The sequence below is a fragment of the Eleutherodactylus coqui genome, chromosome 5, assembly GCF_035609145.1.
Source record: "Eleutherodactylus coqui strain aEleCoq1 chromosome 5, aEleCoq1.hap1, whole genome shotgun sequence".
Lineage (NCBI taxonomy): Eukaryota > Metazoa > Chordata > Amphibia > Anura > Eleutherodactylidae > Eleutherodactylus > Eleutherodactylus coqui.
Window position 1 is genome coordinate 54281859 of NC_089841.1, and position 26259 is coordinate 54308117.

Genomic DNA, 26259 nt, shown 5'->3' on the forward strand with positions numbered 1-26259 from the left:
GGGAGTTGAAGATGCCGGACCTGTGGCAATATACTGATTGTGTGGCCGACAACAGCTGAAAAAGGCTTGTCAAGATGAGACAAACTCCTCAGGTTGCCATTACATGAGCACTAGCAGCGGCCGCTGGTGCTTGTGTTCTCACGACAATTGCTGGGCTGAATACGCAAGTGCAGGTGCAGCCTGGCAATTAGCGCTATTAATGATGCATGTTTGGACAGAATGAAAGAGCATTTTTTGGCCATCTATAATGTTCTACATTTGGCTGTTTCCCAACCACAGTATCAAGAGTATACCAAGACTGGTGGTACAATGGGCAAACATCTAACAGAAGATCACACAGTGGCAGGGCATGTGAGGTTGATACTCAACAATGACATGCCATAGTGTATCAACTGACCCAGCAGTACAACAGCGGAGAAGTTAATCAAACTTTCACAATGACCATGCGGTCCACCTTACACCAACTGGGGTTCAATTTCCAAAGACGTCAAGGGTGCCCCTGATTACCCAGTGTCATCGTCAATAGCGTCTCACATGTAAAGACATCAGTGGACCTTAGACATATGGCAGGAAGTCATCTGGAGTAGGGAGTCCCGTTTCCTGCTTAAACATACTGATGGGTCTGCATGTGGTGTACAAACCATTAAGCTCTATCCCATGGATGCATCATTGGGGTCCAGTAGTGGCAGTGTCATGGACTAGCATAGCCTAGAACCATTGGTCATCATATTACAATCCTTGAAAGGTGAACACTACAGGGACCTGATAGCTCACCATCTGCACCTATACATTCAGGAGGTCTTCCTTGACCACAGTGCCATCTTTTAACAGGACAATGCTCTGTGTCATCGAGCTCGGAGAGAGTGCTTGGAGGAACACAACAATGAATTCTCCACTCTGTCTTGGTCTCCAAGCATAGAAGACTGTAACTGAACATGTTTGTGCTATTATGGAAAGGGTTGTGAGATCTTTTCCCACTTACCTTCAAAATATGCACCCACTGACGCAGCTGCTGCAGCGGGCATGCGGTGAGTTGAGTATGAAAGACATTTGCAACCTTGTGGAATCTGTTCCTCAATGTCTGCAAGCCATGATCACCCCAAAATGTGGACCAACACAATATTGAGTGGATGTTCCTAATGCAGTAATCATTCAGTGTATATTGAGCTGTGCTTTTGTAATAGTCTCCTGGTATGGCAGACTGGACTGTGCGATGCAAGGGTTGCTGATGCCGAATCAACAATGGCTAAAGGGGTTTTCCAGGACTAAATCTTTTCCTCAGCATAGGTCATCAGTATTAGATTAGTAGGAGTCCAACATCTAGAATCCCCAGCAATCAGCTGTTTTTTGTGAAATACACAACTCCAGGCTGCTGCAGCGAATAAGCCTGCAGTAGGCTGGAATGGTACTGCAGGCTCATTCCCATTTGCTGATCAGTAAGGGTGCTGAGTGTTGGCCTGAATCCTGAGGATAGGTCATCAATGCTTTAATTCTAGAAAATCCCTTTAAAAAGGTTGTGTCATCAGACACAGCCCCTTTCAGAATGCAGGACCCAGGACAAACAGTTGATCACTTCAGGTCCCAGCATCCCTGGTAGTGTTGAGCGAACTTCTGAAAAGTTTAGTTCGGATGGCATGCTGAACCTTGGCAAAAAATTCTGTTTGGTCCAAATTAGTTCGAACTGAACAGGAACTTCATCAATACCCCCTAAAACTGCTATATAAAACTGTCTAAGAGCCATAAAACTCCTCCACTCAGTGATTGGCTCTGTTGCCTTGCAGTACTGGGGTCCTAGGTTCAAATCTGACCAAAGACAACATCTGTATGCAGTTTGTATGAATGTTTGTAGAAACCCAGACAAACGTCCATGCAGATGTTGTCCTTGGCCAGATTTGAACCTAGGACCTCAGTACTGCAAGTAACAGGGAAGAGGAAGAAGCTGAAAAAGAGGAGAAGGAGGAAGAAGAGTAGAAAGAGGAAGTTCATTGGTTAGCACTGTTGCAGGGTAGTATTGTATCTTGTCTCCACCGGAACTAGGGATGGAGACATGGGTTGGCCTGGCTCACTGACAGGGGACCACCGCCACATGTAGATTGGCTGCATCGCTCCTGGCTCACTGACAGGGGAGCATCCGCAGCAGCTCACACAGGTTGCGGAGAACGACATCATGCCATGTTAGCGTTCCGCCCCAGCACGCAACCCCGCCCCACATAGCTACTACTGATCCTGTGTAGACAAGATACAACAGTACCCTGTTCCATTGCAGTTCTGGGGTCCTAGGTTCAAATCTGACCTGGACAACATCTGCATGGAATTTGTTTGTAATCCTTGTTTTTGTGTGGGTTTTTTTCATAATAATAATATTAATACCTTATATAGCACATACATTTAGTAAGAAGAAGGAGAAATACAAACATGGGGAGAACATACCACCTCCATGAAGATGTTGTCCATAGTCAGATTTGAACCTAGGACCCCAGCACTGCAAGGCAACAGTGCTAACCACCAAGCTTCTTCTTCTTTCAGAAGAAGAGAAGAAGAACCAAGAGAAAGAGAAGAACATCTTCTGCTTCTCCTCCTTCTTCTCCGCTGGAGAAGGAAGAAGAAGCATGGTTGATCAGTGCTTAGCACTGTTGCCTCGCAGCACTGGGATCGTAGGTTCAAAGAAACACAAAGATAGTGTAGTGGCCCAGAACTAACAGGAACCGCGGTGCAAATCTTTCTGTGGGTGTTAGGCCTTAGTGAGGACAGTCCAGTTGAGTCTGAGATAGAAAAGAACTTTTAATGAGTAGGAGAAAGCGTGCCTCGTGTTAGGAGGACCCCAAGATGGAGGAGGCCTTTATCTACCCCTTCATCTTCTCGGCTGTGGACCCGCTTCTTGGACGCTGCAATAGCACTATTCCGTCGGAACAAGAGCCACCCTTGACCCCAACTAGTCATGACTTCCACTTTTATTTCAGTCTATGTATACATACCTGTCATGGTTAATACGGAGGGAAGCAGAATGTGCAGGCCGCTGGAGTGTAGGTCATATGTGATTGCAAAGTAAATTATGATTGTTCCAAACACAGAAAAAGTGAATAAAAAGGTCCAGTATGTCATGATGAGCCCCGCCTGCATGTAATCACAGGAATGCATAAAGTCAGCAAGCAATAATAATATAGCAGACATAATGGTGTAAGTGCTATCGATAGAAATGCTCATTTTTTTTAGTATATTTTGGATTCTCTAAAGTATTTTTTGCCTTTTGTGCAGTACGCATTTAATGATTTACTGGTAAGACAGGGACAGCCAGCAGGAAGTGGAAGCTGAACTTTGAGAACGTGATTGTTCAGAAAAAGAGAATAACCACAGCACACCAGGTGCTTAATCTCTAAGGATTTTACAATTAAATCTATTACAACTCTAGACCACCAGGGCTATTAGCTCATTCACAGCTCTAGACCACCAGGGCCATTAACACATTCACAGCTCTAGACCACCAGGGCCATTAGCTCATTCACAGCTCAAGACCACCAGGGCCATTAGCTGAATTACAGCTCTAGACCACCATGGATTTGACAATTAATCAATTCACAACTCTGGACACCCAAGGATTTCATTATTAGGTCCTTCACAGCTCTAGAACACTAGGAGTTTAAAAGTTAGCCAATTCACAGCTCTAAAACCACCATGGGTTTAACTACTAGCTCATTCATAGCTTTAGACTACCAGATATTTAACAGTGAGCCAAATCACAGCCCTAGACCACCATAGATTTTACAACTAATCCCTTCATAGCTAGATAAGGTCAAAGGTCAAATATATTTAACCATTAGCTCACTGAGAGGTTCTGTAGGAGCAGAGATTTATATTTTGAAGGTTCTGCAGCAGCTGAGGTGTACACTATAAAGTGCTTCAGCAGCTTAACTGTGTGTTCTACAGCAATTTAAGTGTATATTTATGAGGATCTGCATCTAAGGTCTGTATTAGGAGGTTCTGCAGCAGCTGAAGTGTATATTATGATGTTATGCAGCAGCTGAGGTATGTATTATGATGTTCTGCCGCAGCTGAGGTGTGTATTATGATCTTCTGCAGCAGCAGCTGAGGTGTGTGTTATGATGTTCTGCACCGGGTAAGCTGTATATTATGATGTTCTGCAGCAGCTGAGGTATGTATTATGATGTTCTGCAGCAGCTGAGGTGTGTATTATGAGGTTCTGCAGCAGCTGAGCTGTATATTATGATGCTCTGACGCAGCTGAGGTGTGTATTATGATGTCCTGCAGCTGAGGTGTGTATTATGATGTTCTGGAGCAGCTGAGGTGTGTATTATGATGCTCTGCAGCAGCTGAGGTGTATATTATGATGTTCTGCATCAGCTGAGGTGTGTATTATGATGCTCTGCAGCAGCTGAGGTCTATATTATGATGCTCTACATCAGATGAGCTGTATATTATGATGTTCTGCAGCAGCTGAGGTGTGTATTATGATGCTCTGCAGCAGCCGAGGTGTATATTATGATGTTATGCAGCAACCGAGGTGTGTTTTATGATGTTCTGTGGCAGGTAAGCTGTATATTATCACAGCAGTGAAAGGAATGTATTATGAGGTTCTATGTATTAGGATACGGTGCAGAAGCAACGACACATAACAGTATAATAAATTCTGCAACTGTTAAAACACCTGTGATAAGGAGAGGGAACACTATTGTACATGTCTGTCAGTTGGCACAGCAGAAGGAACTTCCTTGATCAGGCAGAGATAAGCAGTGCCTGCTCTATGTGGTGCTACTTATCACTGAAGAACTGTCAGGTCTTTTTGCTTTTTCCCGACTCCTAATAACTGTATTTACACCATATATGACATATTACAGCATATTACTACTTACTGCCAAAATCTAAACTATTGTACCGACTTACCTGGAAGTTGACGATAACAACAAGAGCAGTTGATGTAGTAAAAGCAAATGTCTGATAGTCTGAATTTACTTTTCCCTGTTCCGTCGCCATTTGCCAGAAAGCTCCGTAAGGTATGAAGAAAATGATGAGGGACGACACGGTGCCGTGGAAGATACTTAGGAAGAACTTGGTGTAGTTGAACAATTGACCTTTTTGTCCCGGGATGTAGAGACTTGGACACTGCATGCTGAGCCGGTCATTGACATCCTGGTTTGTAAAGTAGAAATACAATCAATACATATACATGAAAATAGGTCTAAAACGTTAAAAATAATCCACCTCCCTCAAAATAAAAACATAACAACTAAAGTTAATTGCCCATAACTTCATAACTCAACATTTTAGGGACTGGCGCATTGATTTTCACACATGCAGTTCCAAATGACCCTGCTTTCCTACATGCAGTAAATTATAAAGTGCTGACTGTCTACAGCTACCACTAGAGGGAGCTCAGTGCATAAGAATTTATACCACTACTACTCTACTCAATGGGAGCTGTTAACCCCTTCCCGCTGCAGCCCTTGCTGTTTTTTTATCTTCATTTTCTCCTCACTTTCAAAAAAATCATAACTTTTTTATTCTTGCAGTGATATTGCTATATGATGGTGCCGGCACTGCACTAATAAGTTCATCACCCTCTCATTGTTCAATTCCAAATTCGTAATATAATATGTTTAAATGAGCTCGAAGAGAAACAAAGAAAGAGACCACCATCTTGTGTGGTATCAAAGTGATTCACTATATATTAATAGCTCCAGGTTGCGTATATACACAAAGTGACATAACAGCAGAAATACACACCCTTAAAAGTCATAAGTATTCAGGAAAGGTTATAACTCTAATGATTAACATATGTTAACGCCTTGAGGTGTAGGTTACTGACGTGTTACTAGTTAGACACGTGATTTCTAAGAAATAAAGGTGCAACACAGAAAATGAAACTTATACACTGATTGCTAACACAAAGAAGGCAACGGCAGGTGGAGATTTGCCTTCTTATCAATGGGAGGAGCGAAAGTGCTCTCAGGAGAAGGCAGAGATATCAAATTAGGAGTTTTCCCATGAGAACGAAGTGTGGGGGTAAATAGAACCTTGAACATACAAGCATATAATATTAAACATGTTAACTATTTAGTTGCTGCTTATACTAGCAGAGTGCCATTTCTTGCCTGGTCTAGGGGACATAATACATATGTCCACTTACACTCACAATAGTTTATTTTTTTGTGGGAGAAGTTGTATTTTTCAGTGGTGCCATTTAATGTATTATATAATGTATTGGAAACCTTTTGAAATTTCTAAGTTGGGCAAAATGAAAAATAAAAGTAGCGCCTTTCTTGGGGGTGGGTGGATTGTTTTTATACATACATGGTACAGTAAAAATGACATGTTATCTTTATTCCGTGGGTCAGTATGATGACAGCAATACCCAATTTATATTTTTTTATGCTGTACTAGCAACAAAAAAAAAACTAAAAAAAATAGCTTTTTGTGTGCAGCTGCGAGAGGGCTAGCTTCTTATGGGGCGACTTGTAGTTGGTATCATTTTGGAGTGCATATGACTTTTTGTTTACTTTTTATTTCATTTTTTTCTTGCAGACAAGTTAGCCAAAAATAGGGCAATTCTGCCATTGAGTATATTTTTGGATGGCGTTCACTGTGCAGGACAAATAATGTAATATTTTAATAGGTTGGACTCTTATGGATGCAGCAATACTTTTTATGTGAGGACTGGAAAAATGTAAATGTACTAATATTTAAATCTTTTTAAATATTACTTTTATTTTTTTTCAGTCACCCTAGGGAAATCGTCTGATCATAAAACATACTGCAGTATTTAACTATTGCAGTATATCCTAGTTTCCCAGGCATTCTATTAAGCCCAGCCATAGGCAGGGCTTAATAGGCAGAAATCCATGGCAGGCCCTGGGGCCTTCACAAGGCCGCAGAAATCCATGTTAACTGAACAGCAACCCATGATCCTGTTCTGTTGGGGGCTGTTTGAATGACAAAGTAAGCTCCCTTCCTCTGTTGTGCCTTTTTAAATACTGCAGTTAGAACTAACAGTGGCATCTGTAGGGTTACCAGAGGGGATTGTAGTTATATCAGATCTCCGCTGTTACGGCTGTGTGTCAGTTGTCAAAGACAGCCGACACGAGCTGCGTATATATCATGCTCTTATACAATAAGATTTGATATCTGCTGTACATGTACGGCATATGTTGGGAAGATGTTAACGACAGTGCTGAGACCCCCATCTGTTCTGCAAATGCTTTGGAGTGATATACCCTGTAGCAATAATGGCTGCAGAGGTTGACAATGAATGACAAAGGACAATGAATTCTAGTGATTGTTAGGGGTCGTATCAGCAATGGGACCCCCCTGATAATATCTTCTGTCATGTCTACTCAGCATCATGTAATCCCTATTACTTACCTGGTCTTTCAGTCCAATAACAATTATGGGAAGACTGGAATACAAGAGGTTGTAGAGCGATATGAACACATCGTCAAAGACAGTCTGACAACGAGAAAAATAAGCAATAACATATAATTAATATGCAAACTACATATGAATCTTAACTCCTTCTGGCAAAAGTACTTACATCTGTGTCATTAGCTCCCACATATACTATCATGGTAACAGTACAATACTAATCACAAACTCTGACAAAAAGAAGGGAGTCCCTCTGTCAAACCCCATCCAGCCCTACCAGGCTGATTGCTCACGGTCATATTATATATCAAAACATCCAAAAACAAAATGAGGAACCCATTCCTTTACTTTATTTTAACGTAGATATACTAGTTTAAGAAAAAATAAATATAAATGTTAAAAAAAAAAATCACTTTTTTGTAGCTTTTTACCCCCAATAATACTAAAAAAAAGAAAAAAAGTCAGTGAAAAAGATATTTAAAAAATAGCCTCATATGTTACGGAAAAAAAAACACAGCAAAAATAATTTTGGTAGCTGAAGGAAAAAATAGGACAGTTAAAGCACCACATGGGTAAAATCCCTAAAAAGTGTCTGGTCCTTAAGGGGTTTAGCGGGGTGAAATGGAAAAAATGCAAATGTTTCATTTTCCTCTCTATGTTTTTGCTCTTGCAGCATCCATGCGATAAACCAGTTATATATATATTTTTTTATTCCCTTAGGGGACTTGAAATTGTGATTGTTCGATCACAATACTTCAGTATTTAAGCCCTGCCACAGGTCACACGGGGAGGGGGGGGGAAGCTTAATATGATTAAGTACATGATATGCCAAGAAGTCTGAGTCCTGTGCTACCATGACAACTATCGGCACATTGCAAACACATTATATAGGGAAGATGGTGAGTCGGAGAGGGAGGACCTTCCCCTCCAGCTGACACTCTACATGCCATGCTCAAGATTAGCAGCGCTGTCAAACAGCTATGATTGGAGCTACCTTTGATCACAGCTCTTTGCGGTGGGTGTCAGCTGTCAGACACAGCTGGCAACTGCCGGGTGTATCGGGGTCTCCGCTCCCCTCCTAAGCCTGCTTCAAAGCCAACCCGCAACTCTGTGACATATGTCTAAAATGGTTATCCCTCCAAAACATTTGTCACCTATCCACCAGATAGGTGCTAAATATTTGATCGCTGGGACTCCTAGAGATCTAGGGATCATGGGAACGGGGCACCACCAAGTCCGCTGGGTGAATGGAGCAGTGGTGCTCCAGTCTGACCACCACTTCATTCCCTTTTATGGGACTAATGGACATAGCTGAGCGTTGCACTTGGCTATCTCCATAGACAGTCAGTGGAAATGTGGTCTCGCACGTGCACCACCGCTCCTTTCACTTAGCGGACTTGTGAGTGTACTGTTCTCATGGCCATGTGGGTCCCAGCGGTTGGACCCCCAGCTTTCATACATTTTTGGTGGGAAATTTCTGTTAACGCAAATGTTGGTAGAAATCATTTTTCCACATTACCTGACCAGAGTATCCATTGAAGAAGGCATACCAAAAGTGCACAAGTGTGTAGGCAAAGTTCTTGTAGAAGAAGTAACTTAGAAACTTGCACATACGGATGTACGACCAGCGACCATGGACCAGAAGAAGCCTCTGGAGGTATCGGAACTGGGCAAAAGAGTAGTCACTGGACATCACGGCCTGCATCCCCTCCTGTCCACTTATACCGACTCCTATATGGGCTGCTGCAAGGAAGAAAAAAAAAGAAAGTAGAAAGAAGTACAAAGAGATCATGAAGCACAAAAACTGTACTGGTTGCTGGGATCCATTGGCACTCTTCTGACATATAATAGAGCGGAAAATGTATGTGAAATATAAATAAGGTATATGTGCAATGGCTTAAACAAAATATTGTAATGGCGGTGACACATGTAGGTCAGATAGAGTACGGCCAGAGGCTTCTGTAGGGTCAATGAAGATACCCATGTGTCCCAGAAGTGATATATATGAAGATGAGTCCAAATATTAGCCAGACAGGCAGCGCTGGAAGTGGGTGCAGCAAGTGGCCGCACAGGGTTATAGTGCGAGTTGCCCCTGCAGGACCATTGGGCTCCAGACATCCCAACACTATGTAGGACATGCAGTGAGCTGGTCAGAGGTCACACTTGTGGGGTCCACATGATGAGCAGTGAAGAAAGAAGTAAAGATCTGGAAACACAGTTCTTTGCTGGCTAACAGTCTACTGAAATTTATGACAAGGCAACTGTGTGGCCAGCAAGTTTTCCTCACAGACAACATGAAGGCACCCCTCTACATATATACCAATCCCATTATGAGTGGGCTGGAGTAGTGTACAGTGAAGGGCAGCAGAACACAGTCATGGCAAAGACTTCAGCGTAGACTGAATATTCATGAATAGTGGTAGAGACCCTGAAAGAGGGCCAGTCCATGGAAGAAGGCAGAGAGCAAATGTCTGAGGTCCGGCCAGTGAGATTAAATGGGTATTTACAAAATCGACCTTTACCACCTATCTATAGTCTGATTGATGTGGGTCTCACCACTGAGGCCCCAACTGATCAGGAGAAGGGGAATACCGTGTTCCCCTCTTCTCGTCACATGCGCAACTGCCACTCAATTCAATCCCTTCCTCACTGCCGATGGTGATGTGCAGATAGCCTTCAGTGAGAAGGTGACGAGGACACTGGATTCATGTTCTTGGCATTGGTTAGGAGGCTCATCAATTAAATCCCCGTTGTTCATTTTTTTTCCCACCTATTCTATGGATATGTGATAAAAGACATTTTTAGGAAATCCCCTTTAAGCCTGGGAGCCCAAATAGAGGGGACTTCATCAGGATAGCTCCAACGACTATGGCTTCCTTGTTCCCTTCCCTTCTTCCAGTCTACATCCATAAATTTGAAAGAAGACTTTGTAGCCTTGGAAACCGGGTAAGAGCTCTGCTTGATCCCAATTAATGGATAATGACTGCGGAGACACTCACTGGCAACATGAATTCATTGGATTGGTTAAGTTGCGCCAAACTTAGTCAGCCCAGGTACAGGTTCAGACTGTTTAATTGTTTAACGTTTAATAAAAGTTATTATTGCGAGTTAATATATTGGCTCCAGAGCCATATTCTAGCTTTCTACGGAGACTTTGGCCACCAACAGGACCTATTTCCACACCTGGCCCTCTCCTGAACTGGTATGGCTGGAACTGGGACATGTTTGAAGGCAAAAGTACAATGGTCACCCGAAAGGGTCCGATGGGTAGCCTCCATGTTGATTCAGACACCGTTTTGGATTACTGGGAAGACCTCAGTCCGGCCCCCAGGATCTCTCACAACATGTAGGGAGTATGGGCCCTACTGCTGCAGACAAACAGTAGCTGGAGTGCACTACCGGGATATAGGATGACCATAGTTGCCTAGCTTTTTGAGATGCTTTAATTAACCAAAACAAGTACAACAGAGCCTAGATGATAGTGCTCGCTGGTACACAACTTGGAAAGCCGGCGGTGGACACAACAGAGCACCCTCTCATTGCAGTAAATCACCAGGATTCCATAAAGGCCCATTTACATGCAATGATTGTCGCTTAAAAGCCGTTAAAGCAATAATCGTTGTGTGTATACGCTTCCATCTTTCACTCTTCGGCTGAACAACGATTTTTAGGTAAGTATAAGATCCATCGTTCAAGTTATATTTCGTGTTTATAAGAATTTGAAGCGGGGTTTGTAAATCCCAAAGTTCCAAACTAAATATTAGACGGTCTTAAGTATTGAGTTTAACCATACACCCACTTAAAATCTAAATAATGTCTAGAGTTGGGAAGGAGGTTAAACTCCTTCCTATTACTGTTCAAAACCGACTGTCGGGAATAAGGCTTTGTATGTACCTTACAGCAGTATGCAAACATTCCTGGATTATGACTAATGTTAACTGTATTTAAACTGAAAACGAGAAATAAAGAATAAAAAAAAAAATCCATCGTTCATCGAGAAGGAAGATAACACAGACCGCATGCTGTATTTGCTGTCCATGGTACTGTATTCTCCACTGGAGCACTGATTACATTGTATTCAGCTAGCAGTCCCAAGGCAGAACAAAGGAGCTGAATGCAGAGAACAGACCACCTACTGTTCTCTGATTACAGCTCTGGGAGGCTCATTTACATGCAAATGAAGGTGGTAAGCCGCTAATGGACATTAGTGTCCATTAGCAGTTTATGCAAAACAATCGCTTTTGACCGATTATCTTTGCGTTTTAATGGGCCTTTAGTCTTGTATTCCACCACCACGGGGGTAAATCTCGATGCACAGTTGTGTTTTATAACCCTCAGACCCTTTACTCTCAGCAGCTTCCTCTCTTTTCTCCTACCATGCCGCACACTCACTTATTTTTTATCTTACACACTTGCCAGACTCCCATACTATGTCCCTTCCCAACTGACCCAATACTAAATATTTTGTTTAAAGTAACATACTCTTATTTAGAACAATCAACATCTCTTCATAGTTTGTATAAATGACCTTCCCATTACCCTCTTACAAGTTGACGGCTCTTACTTTTTATCATGCTGACGTCATTAGCGCCGTCCCCGATGGACAACGTGACGGCCTTCTTGTACTTCTTCACCAAGTCAACCACCATGGCTTTCTGTTTTGGAGTGACTCTACAGCAGATGATGGATTTGCACTCACAGGCCAGGTCCACAAAGTTCTTTTGTCTTACTTCCTTTAAGGCGTCGGCTTTGCTTTTCTCCCGTATGTCTTGCTGTTTCTGTTCGTTCGTCCTTGGGAGTTTCAGCTTCAGGTGTCTTTTCTTTCTTTTCTTCTCAAGTAAGATTTCATTCTGTTTTATAAGTATCAAAGAAGAGAACTCAAATGGGAAGATTTATCGAAACTTGTGCCAGGGAAAAACAGGGAAGATGAGCGTAGGAAGCAAACAGATTAGAGAGCCTCCTTGGAGAATTAAAGAAGCAACACCATTAAAGGGAACCTGTTACCACCTTTCTGCCTTTTAAACTGCTTTATGGGACTCAAGGGTGAGGGAACGGGAGTCCGGGCAATGGTGCTTTATACCTTCCATTTTTTTTTTTTCTTAAACATTGACATCAGAGGGAAACAATACAGATCTGTTTATTTCCGTTTTAATTCCGTTTCTCTGCACCAAAAATGGAGAAGAGAGACGGAATTATGACCGAAACCCTAACACTGCTCCAAGTCTACTTACCAGCCAGGATCCAGTAATGATTAGTGTCCGTTTTTTATTAGACTCGCTGTTCCTATTCAGTTCATCACGGTCTATGCTAGACTTTTGGAGATCAATTCTTTTCTGTATTAGGGTGCTGGATAAACAGATAAAGGATATATAGTCACACATTATATATTCTCTATATATAGCAGTGTAGCTTGAACTGCTTGGCTTTCAATGCCATGTCTGTATCACCCCTAACTTGCAGCTTCAATGCTGTGTGATACCCCCCTGTATAGGTGGGACTGTGGTTATATTGTCAAAACTGGAGTTTTGTCTAAGTTCAAAGAGAAGGAGAAATGGGTGGAGCGACTTCTGGTAGGAGTATAAACTTAAAAATGTTCTCTTTTTTGGAAAATAAGGTGCTACCTGTCCACGTTTCGACATAGTATATAACGAGGTGTAATAATGTAACTTGCAGAAAATTAAAATATATGGACTCAAGGCGCAACTCTTTTGACCAAGAAGATTGTTGAAGCAATTGAAATAATCTGTTATTCCTCTTTCCAAAGTGCAGCAAGAACTCAGTTCCTTATATTTTATGCACTTCACCCTGCCATTTCTGAGGAAGGGGATGTGTCCCCAAAATGCGTCAATACTGGCTGCTTACAATTAAATCGATTAAGAAGAATTGGGTTAATTCTGTTGTTTTAACAATCTTCTTGGTTGAAAGAGTTGCGCCAGAGTCCACAAGTTTAAATGTTTTAATTTTTAGTTTGTCTTAACAAATTTCTACGGGGGTATGATTATCTGAGATTTTCAGCTCCCATTAATATTAGACTAACACGATTTTCTTATACTTATAAATATATATAAATATACACTGATCAGTCCCTTTAAAGAGCCTCTGACTCTTTCACAATTGGAGCTTCCCTGTATGGAAATCTGATCTGTGACTCCAGAGTGCAGGATAAAATCACATGACAAGTTTTCAGTGGATCAGTTTCTGTGTGAAACCACATTGGATTGGAAAATCCAGCCATCTGAGTGATTTCCAACGAGGCTGATCATCAGTGCTAGACTAGCCAAGGCCAGGTTTCATGGCCAACTTTGTAGGGTTTTCTCATGTAAAGGTCTGGAGAGTATACTGAGACTAGTGTGATTGAGAAAAAACATCCAGTGAAAGGGGATAGAATCAAAGAATGGTGGAGTTGGAAGGGACCTCCAGGGTCATCTGGTACAACCCCCTGCTCAGTGCAAGATTTACTAAATCATCCCAGACAGATATTTGTCCAGCCTTTGTTTGAACACTTCCATTGAAGGAGAACTCACCACCTCCCGTGGTAACCTGTTCCACTCATTGATCACCCTCACTGTCAGAAAGTTTTTCTCTAATATCTAATCTGTGTCTCCTCCCTTTCAGTTTCATCCTGTGGATGGAGTCAATTAGTCGATGAAAGGGATCAGAGGAGAATATTAGGAATCATTCTCATGAACAGACACTGTACAGTCAAGAAATTTGCAGTCAAATACAATACTGGTGCTTCAGCTAACGCATCCGAACACATAACTCGTCATTGCTTGGCACCGATGGGCTGTAACAGCAGATGAACAGTTCCAGCACCATTGTATCTAAGAGAAAGTTGAGACTCCAATGTGTAAAAGAGCACAAACATTTTATAACTGACCAGTGAAAAAACATCACTTGGTCAGATGAGTCTCAATTTCTGGTGCACCGTGCTGATGGGGGGGGGGGGGGGGGGGTGAGAATTTGAAGCAAGTAGCATGAATCGATGACCCCTTCCTGTCAGCTGGTCAGAACATGTCAGCACCTCCCTCTAATTTGTGGCAACTATAAGAAGCTTCCTGTCCGCAGAGGCCGATATTCCTGCAGAACGATTTTAACTTCTAGTGGAATCTATGTCACCACAAATTTCTGAAGGCCAATGGAGGTCCAATGCACTATTAGATGGGGGTTTCTAATAAAATGATCATTCAGTGTATGTATCGTCCCTTATATAGAGTATAATCTCCAGCACTTACTTGACTTCTTCTCCATAGGTGATTACAGAGTCATCCGTTAGGAGCTTACATGCAAAACCAATGTTTTCAGCAGTTTCTGAAATAAATAATATATATAAGTGATATGCATTAACATTTCCAGCGGTTTCACCATAACAGAAGATCATCTGCTGACTAAAGGAAATTAGTACAATAGACTTTTAACAGGGGCATAACTACAAAGGATGCAGAGGATGTGGTTGCACCCGGGCCCACGAGCCTTAGGGGGTCCATAAAGCCTCTATTCTCCATTTAGACAGCCTAGTATTATGAATAAAGCATTATATTTGGGCTCCCTGTTACAGATTTTGCATTAAGTGATTGTTCTCAGTATGAGAAACCAAGTAATCTTGTAGATCTGATACCTTATAATTGCTAACAAAAATGCATGATGTTACTGCAAGCTTTCAGATCCTCTTAAGATGCTTCCTCAGGCAGGAGGATTTTGCATTGAGGCCCAGAAGCTTCAGGTTACGCCTCTGGCTACACTGCATGATAATGTGTAGCAAGGCTTTATTTGTGTATGCATATTAGGGTTTCCTATGGCACACTTACCTTTCTTGTCTCCTGTCAGGACCCAGATCTTTATATCTGCTTTAGCTAATGTATAGATTGTCTGAGGTACGCCATCCTGCAACTTGTCCTCAATAGCTGTAGCTCCTAAAAGCTACAAAAACACATGAAAAACAATATTAACTACTACAAATCCAAGTAGACATTTGTATAGAGCTCTAGTGACGATCAGAGGGTCACTTCTAGAAGTCACTGGTATTAGGATGATAGCATGGCAGTAGAATAACAGAAGATCAGATAATGTCGCAGTATAGACATGTGCTACTAGGTGTTGTGCCATCACTCAATATCTTAATGCAGAACCGTGAATGGCTATCAGTGGGAGAAGTTGTGGGTGCCCAGAAAATTTTACATGGTACGAGGAAATATCATACCAATTTAGACGTATAGTCATGAATTTTCTACTCTCAACTTCTAGGACCACTTTCTACCATATCTGTTAAAAAAAATTGAGCGAAGTAGCCATAGCCTAACATTTATGGCCTTCTCCATGGTCTATTAAAAGCATCTGCTGCCGGTGGACATGGGCACAACAGAGCAGATGCAGAAAAAGGCCTAAGAAGGGTGAGAAATGCTCAAAGAGGTAAAGTTGATGCATTTTACAAGTAACATACCACTAGGTCAGTCTCTATCTCTTCATACACTTTATCCAGAGCTTCATCGCGGTTGTCTATGGCCACACACGCTTGATGGTACTTTTTATTCCATATTTCAAAGTCTGCCTCGCTGATATCCTTGTAGCAAAGGCATAGGGTCCTTAGAGTCTCATTGGCGAATACCTGATGCCAAAAGTCAACAGTAAGCTAATGTCATGATGTAGAACACCTTTGAGAGTAATTTATACCAGTACAACTTCTAATGCCCCCTTCAGTCTGGCTTCCGACCCCTACACTCAACAGAAACTGCCCTTACAAGGGTGTCAAGCGACCTCCTGACAGCCAGATTGAGGGGCGATCACTCCCTACTGATCCTCCTTGACCTCTCTGCAGCATTTGACACTGTTGACCAAAAACTCCTCCTCAGTATGCTTCGCTCCATCGGCCTAAAGGACACTGCTCTCTCCTGGTTCTCCTCCTACCTATCAGACCTATCAGCTCCTTCAGCGTCTCCTTTGCTGGCTCTACCTCCCCTTCTCTTCCCCTTGCTGTTGGGGTCCTTCAGGGCTCGGTCCTCGGCCCCCTCCTTTTCTCCATCTACACAGCTCCTATTGGGCAAACCATCAGGAGATTTGGCCTCCAATACCACCGCTACGCTGACGACACCCAGCTATACACCTCTTCCCGTGACATCTCTGCACCTTTTCTTCAAAACATCACCGACTGTCTGTCCGCTGTCCCTAACACTATGTCCTCTCTCTACCTAAAACTAAACATCTCTAAATCTGACTTACTGGTATTTCCACCCTCCACTAACCGACCTCATCCTGACATCTCCATCTCAGTGTGTGGTGCCACCATAACTCCCAGAGAGCATGCTCGCTGCCTTGGGGTCATATTCAACGTTGATCTCTCCTTTACCTCCTACATCCAATCTCTGGCCTGAACATGTCAGCTGCACCTCAAGAACATCATAAGAATCTGCCCTTTTCTCAAGGTGGACATGCTAAAAACACTCACTGTTGCCCTCATCGACTCCCGCCTCGATTATTGCAACTCCTTGCTGATCGCCCCCACCCCTGCACCAGACTCTTCCCTCTCCAATCGATCCTGAATGCGGCAGCCAGGCTCATCTTTCTGTCCGTCCGCTACTCGGACGCCTCTGCCCTGTGCCGGTCACTGCACTGGCTGCCTGTTCAATACAGAATTCAATTTAAATTGACTACCTTCATCCATAAAGCCCTCCACAGCGCAGCGCCCCCTACATTGCCTCCCTCATCTCAATCCCTCACCCAGCCCAGGCTCTCCGCTCTGCTAACGAAACCGGACTGCGCGCCCCTCTAATTTGAACCTCTTATTGCCGCCTCCAAGACTTCTCCAGAGCAGCACCAGTCCTTTGGAACGCACTACCAAAGGCTACCCGGGCAATCCAGGACTTGAAAAACTTCAGCCGTGCTCTAAAAACATACCCCTTCAGGGAGGCATACTACATCCCTAAAGAAACCCCTCTGTACGCTGCCTGATAATATGTCCCCTGACCTATTGGCTGCAATCCCTGCAGCCGCCATCAACTGCCCTTGCAGTCATACAGATCCTGCCGTCACACGGCTGAACGTCTGACCATTGTCTATGTGTATAGCATCCCTCGCTCTCCACCTCGCCATACTGTGCACATCTCCAGCCCCTTTACCTTCTGTATCACCCCATTACTTGTAGTATGTAAGCTCATTGGAGCAGGACCCTCACCCCTATTGTTTCCTATTGTAACCGTGGTTCTGTAATTTTTGTACTTTTGTCTTTCCGTATTTCCCCCTGTCATTGTAAGCGCTGCGGAATATGTTGGCACCATACAAATAAAGATTATTATTATTATAATGCAGAGAAAAGTATATCGATTAATAATGCAAGGCTAGAATGAGTCAATTTTAACATGGCTGCCATCAAGTACAATGGAGCAGGACAACTAGACTATGGCTTCGAGTGAAAGCATCCCATCTGCTACTGAATCTCCAACCAATATATCCAACAGCCTATGAAGAGGTAACCCCACCTATAACATCAACAATACATCCTCCATAAGTTGATGTTGAATTTAGGAATAGCACTTGGTGGAGCCTCAGTTCATAATGGAGTCTTCAGACCTCCCTGACAGGTTCATCCCTGGTCAACATTGTCCAGGTCTACTATTTCACATCAACTTACGTCTAACGCCTCCTGAGTCTCCTCTTTGATAGGGTTGTTTGGATGTAGACGATGATAAATGACCATGTCAGCCCCCTTGCAATAAAGTTTTATGTTTCCGTTGGGATCCCGGACTAAAATGAAGAGAATTTTCTTTTAGTTTTGGATAAAAGAGCAGTTGAGAATAGATGATTGAGCAGCGTTCTTCTCTCCATGTCATAAAAATATTTTTCCCAGTACCTTTGGGATACACATTGACTGGCCACTTTATTGCAAACCCCGTGTCTCTTACGATTCGAGCTTCCCTGTATGGAAATTAGAGCCGTGACCCCGGAGTGCAGCATAAAATCACATGACAAGTTTTCTGTGGATCAGTTTCAGTGTGAATCCACATTAGATGGCAAAATCCAGCAATCTGAGTGACTTCCAACGTGGCCGGGTCATCGGTGCTCGACTAGCCGGTGCCAGGATGTCACCGCCAACCATGTGGGGCTTTCTCGTTCGGTGGTGTGGAGAGTATACAGAGAATGGTGTGATTGAAGGAAAATATGCAATGAAAGGGGATCCTGTGGTCAGAGACAACCCAACAATGAAAGGGTTCAGAGGAGGGTGTAAAAATCATTCTGATCAACAGGTGCTATACAGTCAAGCAAATTGCAGCTGAATACAACACTGGTGCTCCAACTAATGTGTCCAAATGCACAACATGCTGTTCCTTAGCACAGATTGGCTATAACAGCTGACAGTCAGTTCCAACACCATTGCTGGCCAAGGACTCACTCACAGGACTGCATTTAGGTTGCGTATTATGCGCATATTTTCCAGTGCATAATATGCAGTGCTAAAAGCCCAGTCAGACCTGCGTCCTACACACATGAAAAAAGAAAGCAGCATGACTTATTTTGGTGCATAATACGCATCATTATAATCTGGTGCATGAAATGTGCAGTAAATACGCATGTTATACGTGTATTTGTTGCATACTACATATTATGCGTGCTAAAATTATGCGAGTAATACGCAGGTTAAAAACATTCATCTTGTATCCGCCCTGTATTGCATCCCTCATCTCAGTCCCCCACCCAGACCTCGCCCTCCACTCTTCTAACAAAATCAGATTAAGTGCCCCTTTAATTTGAACCTCTCACTTCCGCCTCCAAGACTTCTCCAGAGCAGCACCAGTGCTCTGGAATACGCTACCCAAAACTATCTGGGTAATCCCGGACTCACACAACTTCAGGTGTGCTCTAATAAGGCACCTCTTCAGGGAGGCATACCATATCCCCTAAACCAAACCCCTCTGTACTCTGCCTGATAACATGCTCCCTGTCCTACTGACTGCAGTTCCTGCTAGCCGTAATCAACCGCTCCTGCAGTCATACCAATTCAGCCACTACGGCCTGACCATTGTCTGTGTGTATAGCAACCCTACGCTCTCCACCTCTCCATACCATGCACATCTCCAGCCCCTTTCCCTTCTGTATCACCCCATTACTTGTGGTATGTAAGCTCGTTGGAGCACGACCCTCACCCCTACTGTCTCCGTTAATTGATTACTACATGTAACTGGTTTTGTTTCTATTCCCTGTATTTTGTAAGCACTGCAGAATATGTTGGTGCTATATAAATAAAAATTATTATTATTATCATCTGAGGTGAGACTATAGTGGTCAAAAATATGGGCTATATGAATGCAGATTTTTGTTGGACTGTGTTGATGGGAGGTCAGAACTTGGCATCAGTGGCATGAATTGCTGACCCTCTCCATCTAATTTGCGGCATTAGATGGAGGGGGACAATATTCCTGCAGAACAATTTCAACATTTGATGGAATCTACACCATGATGAATTGCTGCAATTCTGAAGGCCAAAGGAGGTCCAACACATTACTAGATGGGGGCTCTAATAAAGTGGTCATTCAGTGTACATCCACTGCTGAATGTGTTCTGACCTGACCTGGTCACCTGTAAGTCTTACCTATGATAGACATGCGTTTTCTATCACTGTTGAAGTCAAGGATTGCCAGTCGTTCATAAGTCACTTCTTTCCCAAGCTCATTGATGGTGATCGTACTTTGGGTTCTCGAAAGAAAGACAAAGCCAAAATTTCTAGCAGCTGTTACCAGGGCACCTTCATCGGGAGAGGCTGCTTCATAGCACAGTTCACCTCCTACAGTAAATATAACATAGACATAGGTTAGGTGGATTAGTTATGATCTTGCTACGTGGAGGTGTCATTCTCCTGTAGGTACATACATTAAAGTGGCCGCTTCTTTTAGATCTGCTGAATTGCTATGGATCATACATTGTTTGGAGCATACAAGACTTGGGAAGCAACCGGACAGGATAACTGTAACCTTAAAGTGGTTACCTCATGATATAGATCCCTATCTATATACTCTATTAGGGCAAGTAGTTTTCTTAGAGAGGGTTTCGTCACTGTAGACCCTCCACTATTTGCGAGAACAGAGAGCAGCATTATCCTGACCTGGTGGATGCAGCGCATTCATGCTTTACATGGATCTCTACTCAATGTAGCATAGTATGTTAGGCCGAAAAAAGGAATATGTTCATCCAGTTCAGCCTAAACCCCCCTCCCCCCTATGTTCATCCAGAGGAAGGCAAAAAAAAACTGAGGTAGAAGCCAATTTTCCCCATTTAGGGGAAATATATGCTAGGGTGTAAACGCTTGGGGTGAGAGACCCAGAACAATCAGTTTATCTCTGCACTGGCGTCTTTTCACAAAGAGGTTATCCTCATGAGACAGTCCCTATAAGGATTGTACGACAGTACCTGGTTGCCCTTAGTCCTTGTCCATGAACCATGATAGAATTTCCATATTTGCATTAACAAACTGAAAATCAGCTATATGGAGTCGGAAATAAAAACTCTACATCCTAGGATGGTAACTAGTAGTGTTTGTGACCTAAACATGGTGACTTCTATGTGAAATGGTAGATCTGAAAGGGGTTATCAAGTTCATAAAATGCATTCTCATACACCCCGAGTTAAAAGAGGGGGTACTCTGTTCAAGAACCTCATCTATTGGCTAGAGTTGAAAGCGGTTATAAAGAGCATCTCTCACTCTGGAGGACCTGTCCTGCCCTGCATTATACAGAGAACCCATTGCTATGAATAGGCACTGTGTAATACTTCATTTCCCCTGTGGAGGTGCTGCAGGAAAATGTAACACTTACTACATTTCCCCACAGACTACAGTTAATCGATGGAAACCGCAGCAGGAGGATGCTTAGTGCTCAGCTTATTATCGAAGGGCCTTTCTAAAATGTAGAGATTGTCCAATGTGGATAACCTTTTTAAGGACCTTCTCTATAATTAGAGACCTTGACCTCATCAAGATTGCCTATTCCTGTTCTAAATCACCCTCTATGCTATTCATCAGTAGACCTGGTTGAACAGTCGGACACTTGGGTGAAAAGGAATGGTCCATCGCTCCAGCTCATATCTAAAAGTAGGAAATAAACCACTTTTATGCAATAATATGCTATTACTTTACTAGGTTTTACTACTGTACATAATCAAAACCTGATGTATTTTCCTGAAATAAGTTCACTAAGGAAGGTTCATAAAAGGGTGATAACTTGTGGGAGAGGGCTGATTATACTAAGCATTTTGGATTGACCAGGATAAACCAAGAATGGGCCATTGGCTTAAGCTGTCCACTACCACAATTTCTAGACTTTGTAGAGTATAGTGTGTACAAGACCAGTACTGCAGCAACAGTATGTACCAATGCCTTCTTCTAGTTCGTAATGAAGGCATCTGACATACATAGATATCATCACTGGTAAAAAAGAAAATCACATCCAGAGGTTACAAGTGATGATCAAGCAATTACTCATTTTAGATTGATCTCCTATACTACATTACATTAATGGGCAGGCTCTGCTATAGCATTACCATCCTCAAAGCCACCCTTCTGAATGCACATGACACTTACTAGTAGACATCCCGTCCCAGGACAGTGACTGTAATAGAAAGTGCATTCAGTGCAGAGTTTTTGTCCATGGACAATGACAGTAGGAATCGCTTGGCACAGGAGCTGCTACGGTAAGTATGGACTCCCTTGTGCTTGCTAGCACCCCCATCATGCTGTACCTTCCTGTACAGCGTTTCGATGTGGTCGCTGAATATAGCAGTAACAGTTGGGCACAGAAGCCAGTGAGCAGCCCCCGCTTGGTATCACACACATCACACTCTACATCCCTGTACAGCACTTCGATGTGGGTGCTGAATAAAGAACCCATATATATAATAGCCTTAGCATGTCATGTGGCCATCCAACCACATGGTGGCAGTATTTCAGTTAAAAACGACACAGGACCCGCTAAGGCATATTTTATATATATAATATATATATATATATATATATAATATATATATATATATATATATATATATATATATATATATATATATATATATATATATTAGATACTGACTTGCTATGCCATCTGAATTTTGCTTCCAGTTCCTTAGGATAAACAAGAAAGCAATGAATGAAGTGGTATTAGTACTTACCTTCTGTCTTGTCCACCATTACTGTGTGGCACAGAGCAAGTAACTTAAAGAACTCGCGCACACAGGGGTCACTTCCAAACCGGATTTGTTGAATTAAATTCTTGTCACTGTATGTAAAGCTGGGGTCTGCTAGAGGATTCCAGCTGAAGTCCACATACTAAGAAAAAAAAGTATCAAAACAGAAGTTAACCCCTTCCTTCTGCAGTCCTTTTTGTTGTATTTGTTTTCATTTTTTTCCTCCCCACTTAAAAAAAAATTTAAAAATGTTTTGGCGACCTAAATACAAGGGGGCTTGTGTTTTTATGGGATGAGTTATATTCTTCAATGGTACAATTTAAATGGGTTGTCTCGAGGATGCAGTGAATTTTTTTTTTGCCCAGTCCCCCTTATTAAGCATACATTACTAAGCCCCCCTGTAAATGACTTTTCTAGCCGGTTTCTACTTACAGTTCCAGCGTTTCAGCAACTTATAAAAAGTTTCCCCAAGATGGCCGCCGGCTCTTTTCCCGTCGCTTGCTGTAGCCCAACGTGCGCGCTCCCGAGACGCTACCAGCTGTGTCTCCCTCACATCCAGACGCCCCGCAGCCGCCGACCGGACCCACCGCGGCCGCCGACCACGGCACACGCTCTTGGGCCACAGTCACCCACCGCCAGGCAGCAGGTAACCAACGCTAGGCCTCGGCTCCCCCACGCTAGGCCCCGGCTCCCCCGCACTAGGCCCCGTTCCCCCCAGCGCTAGGCCCCGGCTCCCCAGCGCTAGGCCCCTGGCCCAAGCGTTAGGCCCCGGGGCCCAGCGGTAGGCTCCGGGGCCACAGCGATAGGCCCCGGGGCCCAGCGGTAGGCTCCGGGGCCCAGCGGTAGGCCCCGGGGCCACAGCAGCAGTCCGTCACTCGTCACCCCCGTCAGTCCGTCACCCATCAATTACCTGGGCGGCTGGGCGGCTTCTCGGCACGGCTGGGCGGCTTCTCGGCACGGCTGGGCGGCTTCTCGGCTGGGCTGCTGGGCGGCTCAAGTTTCTGCACCTTCCTCTAACAGAGGATGGTACAGAATGGCCGCTCCAGCGCGCTCCCGAGCAGTGACAGCTCGTCTGCGCATGCGCAGAAGAGCTGTAGCGGCGAGCACGCTGAAGCGGCTCGTGCTCAGAGCAGAAGACCGGACTGCGCAAGCGCGTCTAAAAAAGCAAGCCGCCAGCGAAATTAGACGGAACCATGGAGACGAGGACGCTAGCAACGGAGCAGGTAAGTGAATAACTTCTGTATGGCTCATATTTAATGCACGATGTATATTACAAAGTGCATTAATATGGCCATACGGAAGTGTATACCCCCACTTGCTGCCGCGAGACAACCCCTTTAATGTACCACATAATGTATTGGAAAGCATAAAAAAGTGGGACAAAATTAAAAAAAAATGTAATGGCACCTTTTGGGGGGTTTATTTTTATAGAATTTGTGGTGCAGTAAAAATGCATGGTGTCTTTGTTCTGCAGGTCAGTGCAATTATGGTGATACCAAATTTATATAGTTTTTTATTGCACTACATACATAAAAAGGTAATTTATTTTTTTTAAACATATAATTACTTAGCCCCCACCTTCTGACCCCCATAACATTAGATTTCTGTCGAAGGGCTGGTGTGAGGGCTTGTCTTTTGCTAGGCGAGCAGTAGTTTCTATTGGTATCATTTCGAGACATACAACTTTTTGATCGCTTTTTATTCAAAAATGGGGTGACCAAAAAGACACAATTCTATTGTCGTTTTTTTCTTTAATGACGGTGTTCACCTAGCGGGATTACTAATGTGATATTTTAATCATCTGGAATTTTACGGATGTAGTAATACCAATTTTGATTTACATTTTTTATGTAAGAATTGGGAAAATGTTCTTTTTTAACTATTTTAATTTTTGTAATAATTGAAAAGTTTTCATTTTACTTCTTGTAACATTTTTTTAAAGCCCCATAGAGGACTTGAACTTGCGATAGTATTGGAGTATACTGTGTTTTCGGTTCAAAAGATTTTTATCCCATGTTCAAGTTTTAGCAGACATTCTAGATATGTAATATGAAATCACTTACAAACGTGAAAGAATTACATTTAGGCCTCATAGCCACAGGGAAAATGGAAATTAAAGATCTGCGTGGGTCTCCCACGTGTGCCATTCGCGCCCATAGGGAATCATTAGGCACCCACAGGTAATTAAATACAGCAACTACAGCCTGCCACATTTTTTGCAGTTTTCCCGCACGGACGGCTTCCAGTGAAGTTAGCAGAAGCCGTCCGCGCCGCGGCACAGACACAGCTGGCACTGCGTCCGTTCCGCGGGAGAGGGAAAGCATGTCGCATGGCACATGTGCACGGCACACCGCTGGCATCTCGAGTGCATCCGCCGTGCAGAAGGAAGAAGATCCGGCGGCGACGGAGGAGACCCGTGCAGCGTTTGGACAGGTGAGTAAATGTATTTTTTGGCCTCATGTCTGCTGGCACGGCTGGAAACTGCTGCGGGATTCTTCCCCTGGAATCCTTTCGTGCTCGTGGACATGAGGCCTCAGCCTTCTGAAAGCCTGCGAAAAGCCTATCTAGGCTTTAAAGAAAATAGCAACGTGAAAATAACTAAAACGACTGGGCTAACGAAATGAGTCCCCTGTTCAAATAATGCCCAAGCTGAGTCGTGGCCGGACCCAATGGGTTCTCATCTTACCGTAGATCTGGCAGGTATCCACCCAAATCTTAAATCCCTCCCAAGACCAGAAGGAAATCCAGACATGCGACATTCTACAAAACTCCTCGCGGGCATCATTCTCTCTCACTCTCATTTCCTCAAACTGAGGAATGAGGTCGTTGAGCTCCTCCACCCACCGGAAGGGATCCAGAAGGTGCCACGCAAGGACCCCGGGACCAAAGCATGTTTTGCTTCCACCCACAATTCGGAACTTTCCTGCTTGAGTAAATCCAATATGCAATTGGCAATGCTAGCTTTATAGTAGAGTGCAAAGTCAGGCAGGACCAGGCCTCCCCTCTTTTTGACCCTTGTGAGGAGGGAGAAGCACATTCGGGGGTTCCTCCCTCTCCACACAAACGCTGTGACCAAGGAACGCAGCCGCTTCAAGTATATGTTCGAGAGCCTCAGAGGGACTGTCTGACACAGGTAGAGGAACCTGCACAGAGAATCCATCATGAGGACGTTAATTCTCCCGCTCCAAGAGAGGAACAGTGCTTTCCACTTGTTAAGATCTCTCTCCAAGTCAGAGACAAATCCTACAAAGTTAAACATGAGAGGCATCCATAGGTAATTGTATTCCTAAGTATTTTATGGTGAAGTGTCTCCAACGGAAGAGGAATTGGCTCTCAAGTTGTGACGCCTCGGTCTGCAGCACCGACACATTCAAGATCTCTGGTTTTTGAGCGTTCCGTATCTGGAAGGCATCCGACAGGACACCATTGACTCTGATCATGGCAGTAGGGTTATGATACAGAGACAGAATCTGCTCCTGCATTCGTGGTCTGACCCCTATTTTGTCCAGGGTAGTAGAGAGGAAGTTCCAACTAACCCTGTTGAATGCCTTGTCTGCGTCAACCACCAGGAGACACAGAGGACTATTTGAGTGTTTGGCTCTAGCAATCCGGGACAAGCATTTGATGGTATTGTCCCTTGTCTCTCCGCCCGGGACAAAACCCACCTGCTCTCTATGGATCAAATGTGGGATAATGTCTTGAAGATGCAAGGCTATCAGTTTTGCA

At 43.5% G+C, this 26259-nt stretch overlaps 1 protein-coding gene across 3 annotated transcripts in view; it reads right to left on the minus strand.

The window, feature by feature from the left end:
* Positions 1-26259, minus strand: part of LOC136627436 (phospholipid-transporting ATPase IC-like) — a 74811-nt gene that overhangs the window by 4828 nt on the left and 43724 nt on the right. For all 3 annotated transcript variants that reach the window (XM_066602528.1, XM_066602526.1, XM_066602527.1), the window contains exons 16-27: positions 22519-22675; positions 19955-20146; positions 17999-18111; positions 15815-15979; positions 15183-15294; positions 14610-14685; positions 12606-12720; positions 11939-12224; positions 8894-9117; positions 7375-7458; positions 4900-5145; positions 2976-3114 (exon numbers count right to left, since the gene is read on the minus strand). In XM_066602528.1, coding sequence (XP_066458625.1) covers positions 2976-3114; positions 4900-5145; positions 7375-7458; positions 8894-9117; positions 11939-12224; positions 12606-12720; positions 14610-14685; positions 15183-15294; positions 15815-15979; positions 17999-18111; positions 19955-20146; positions 22519-22675 — 1909 coding nt within the window. The remainder of the gene's footprint in view (positions 1-2975; positions 3115-4899; positions 5146-7374; positions 7459-8893; positions 9118-11938; positions 12225-12605; positions 12721-14609; positions 14686-15182; positions 15295-15814; positions 15980-17998; positions 18112-19954; positions 20147-22518; positions 22676-26259) is intronic.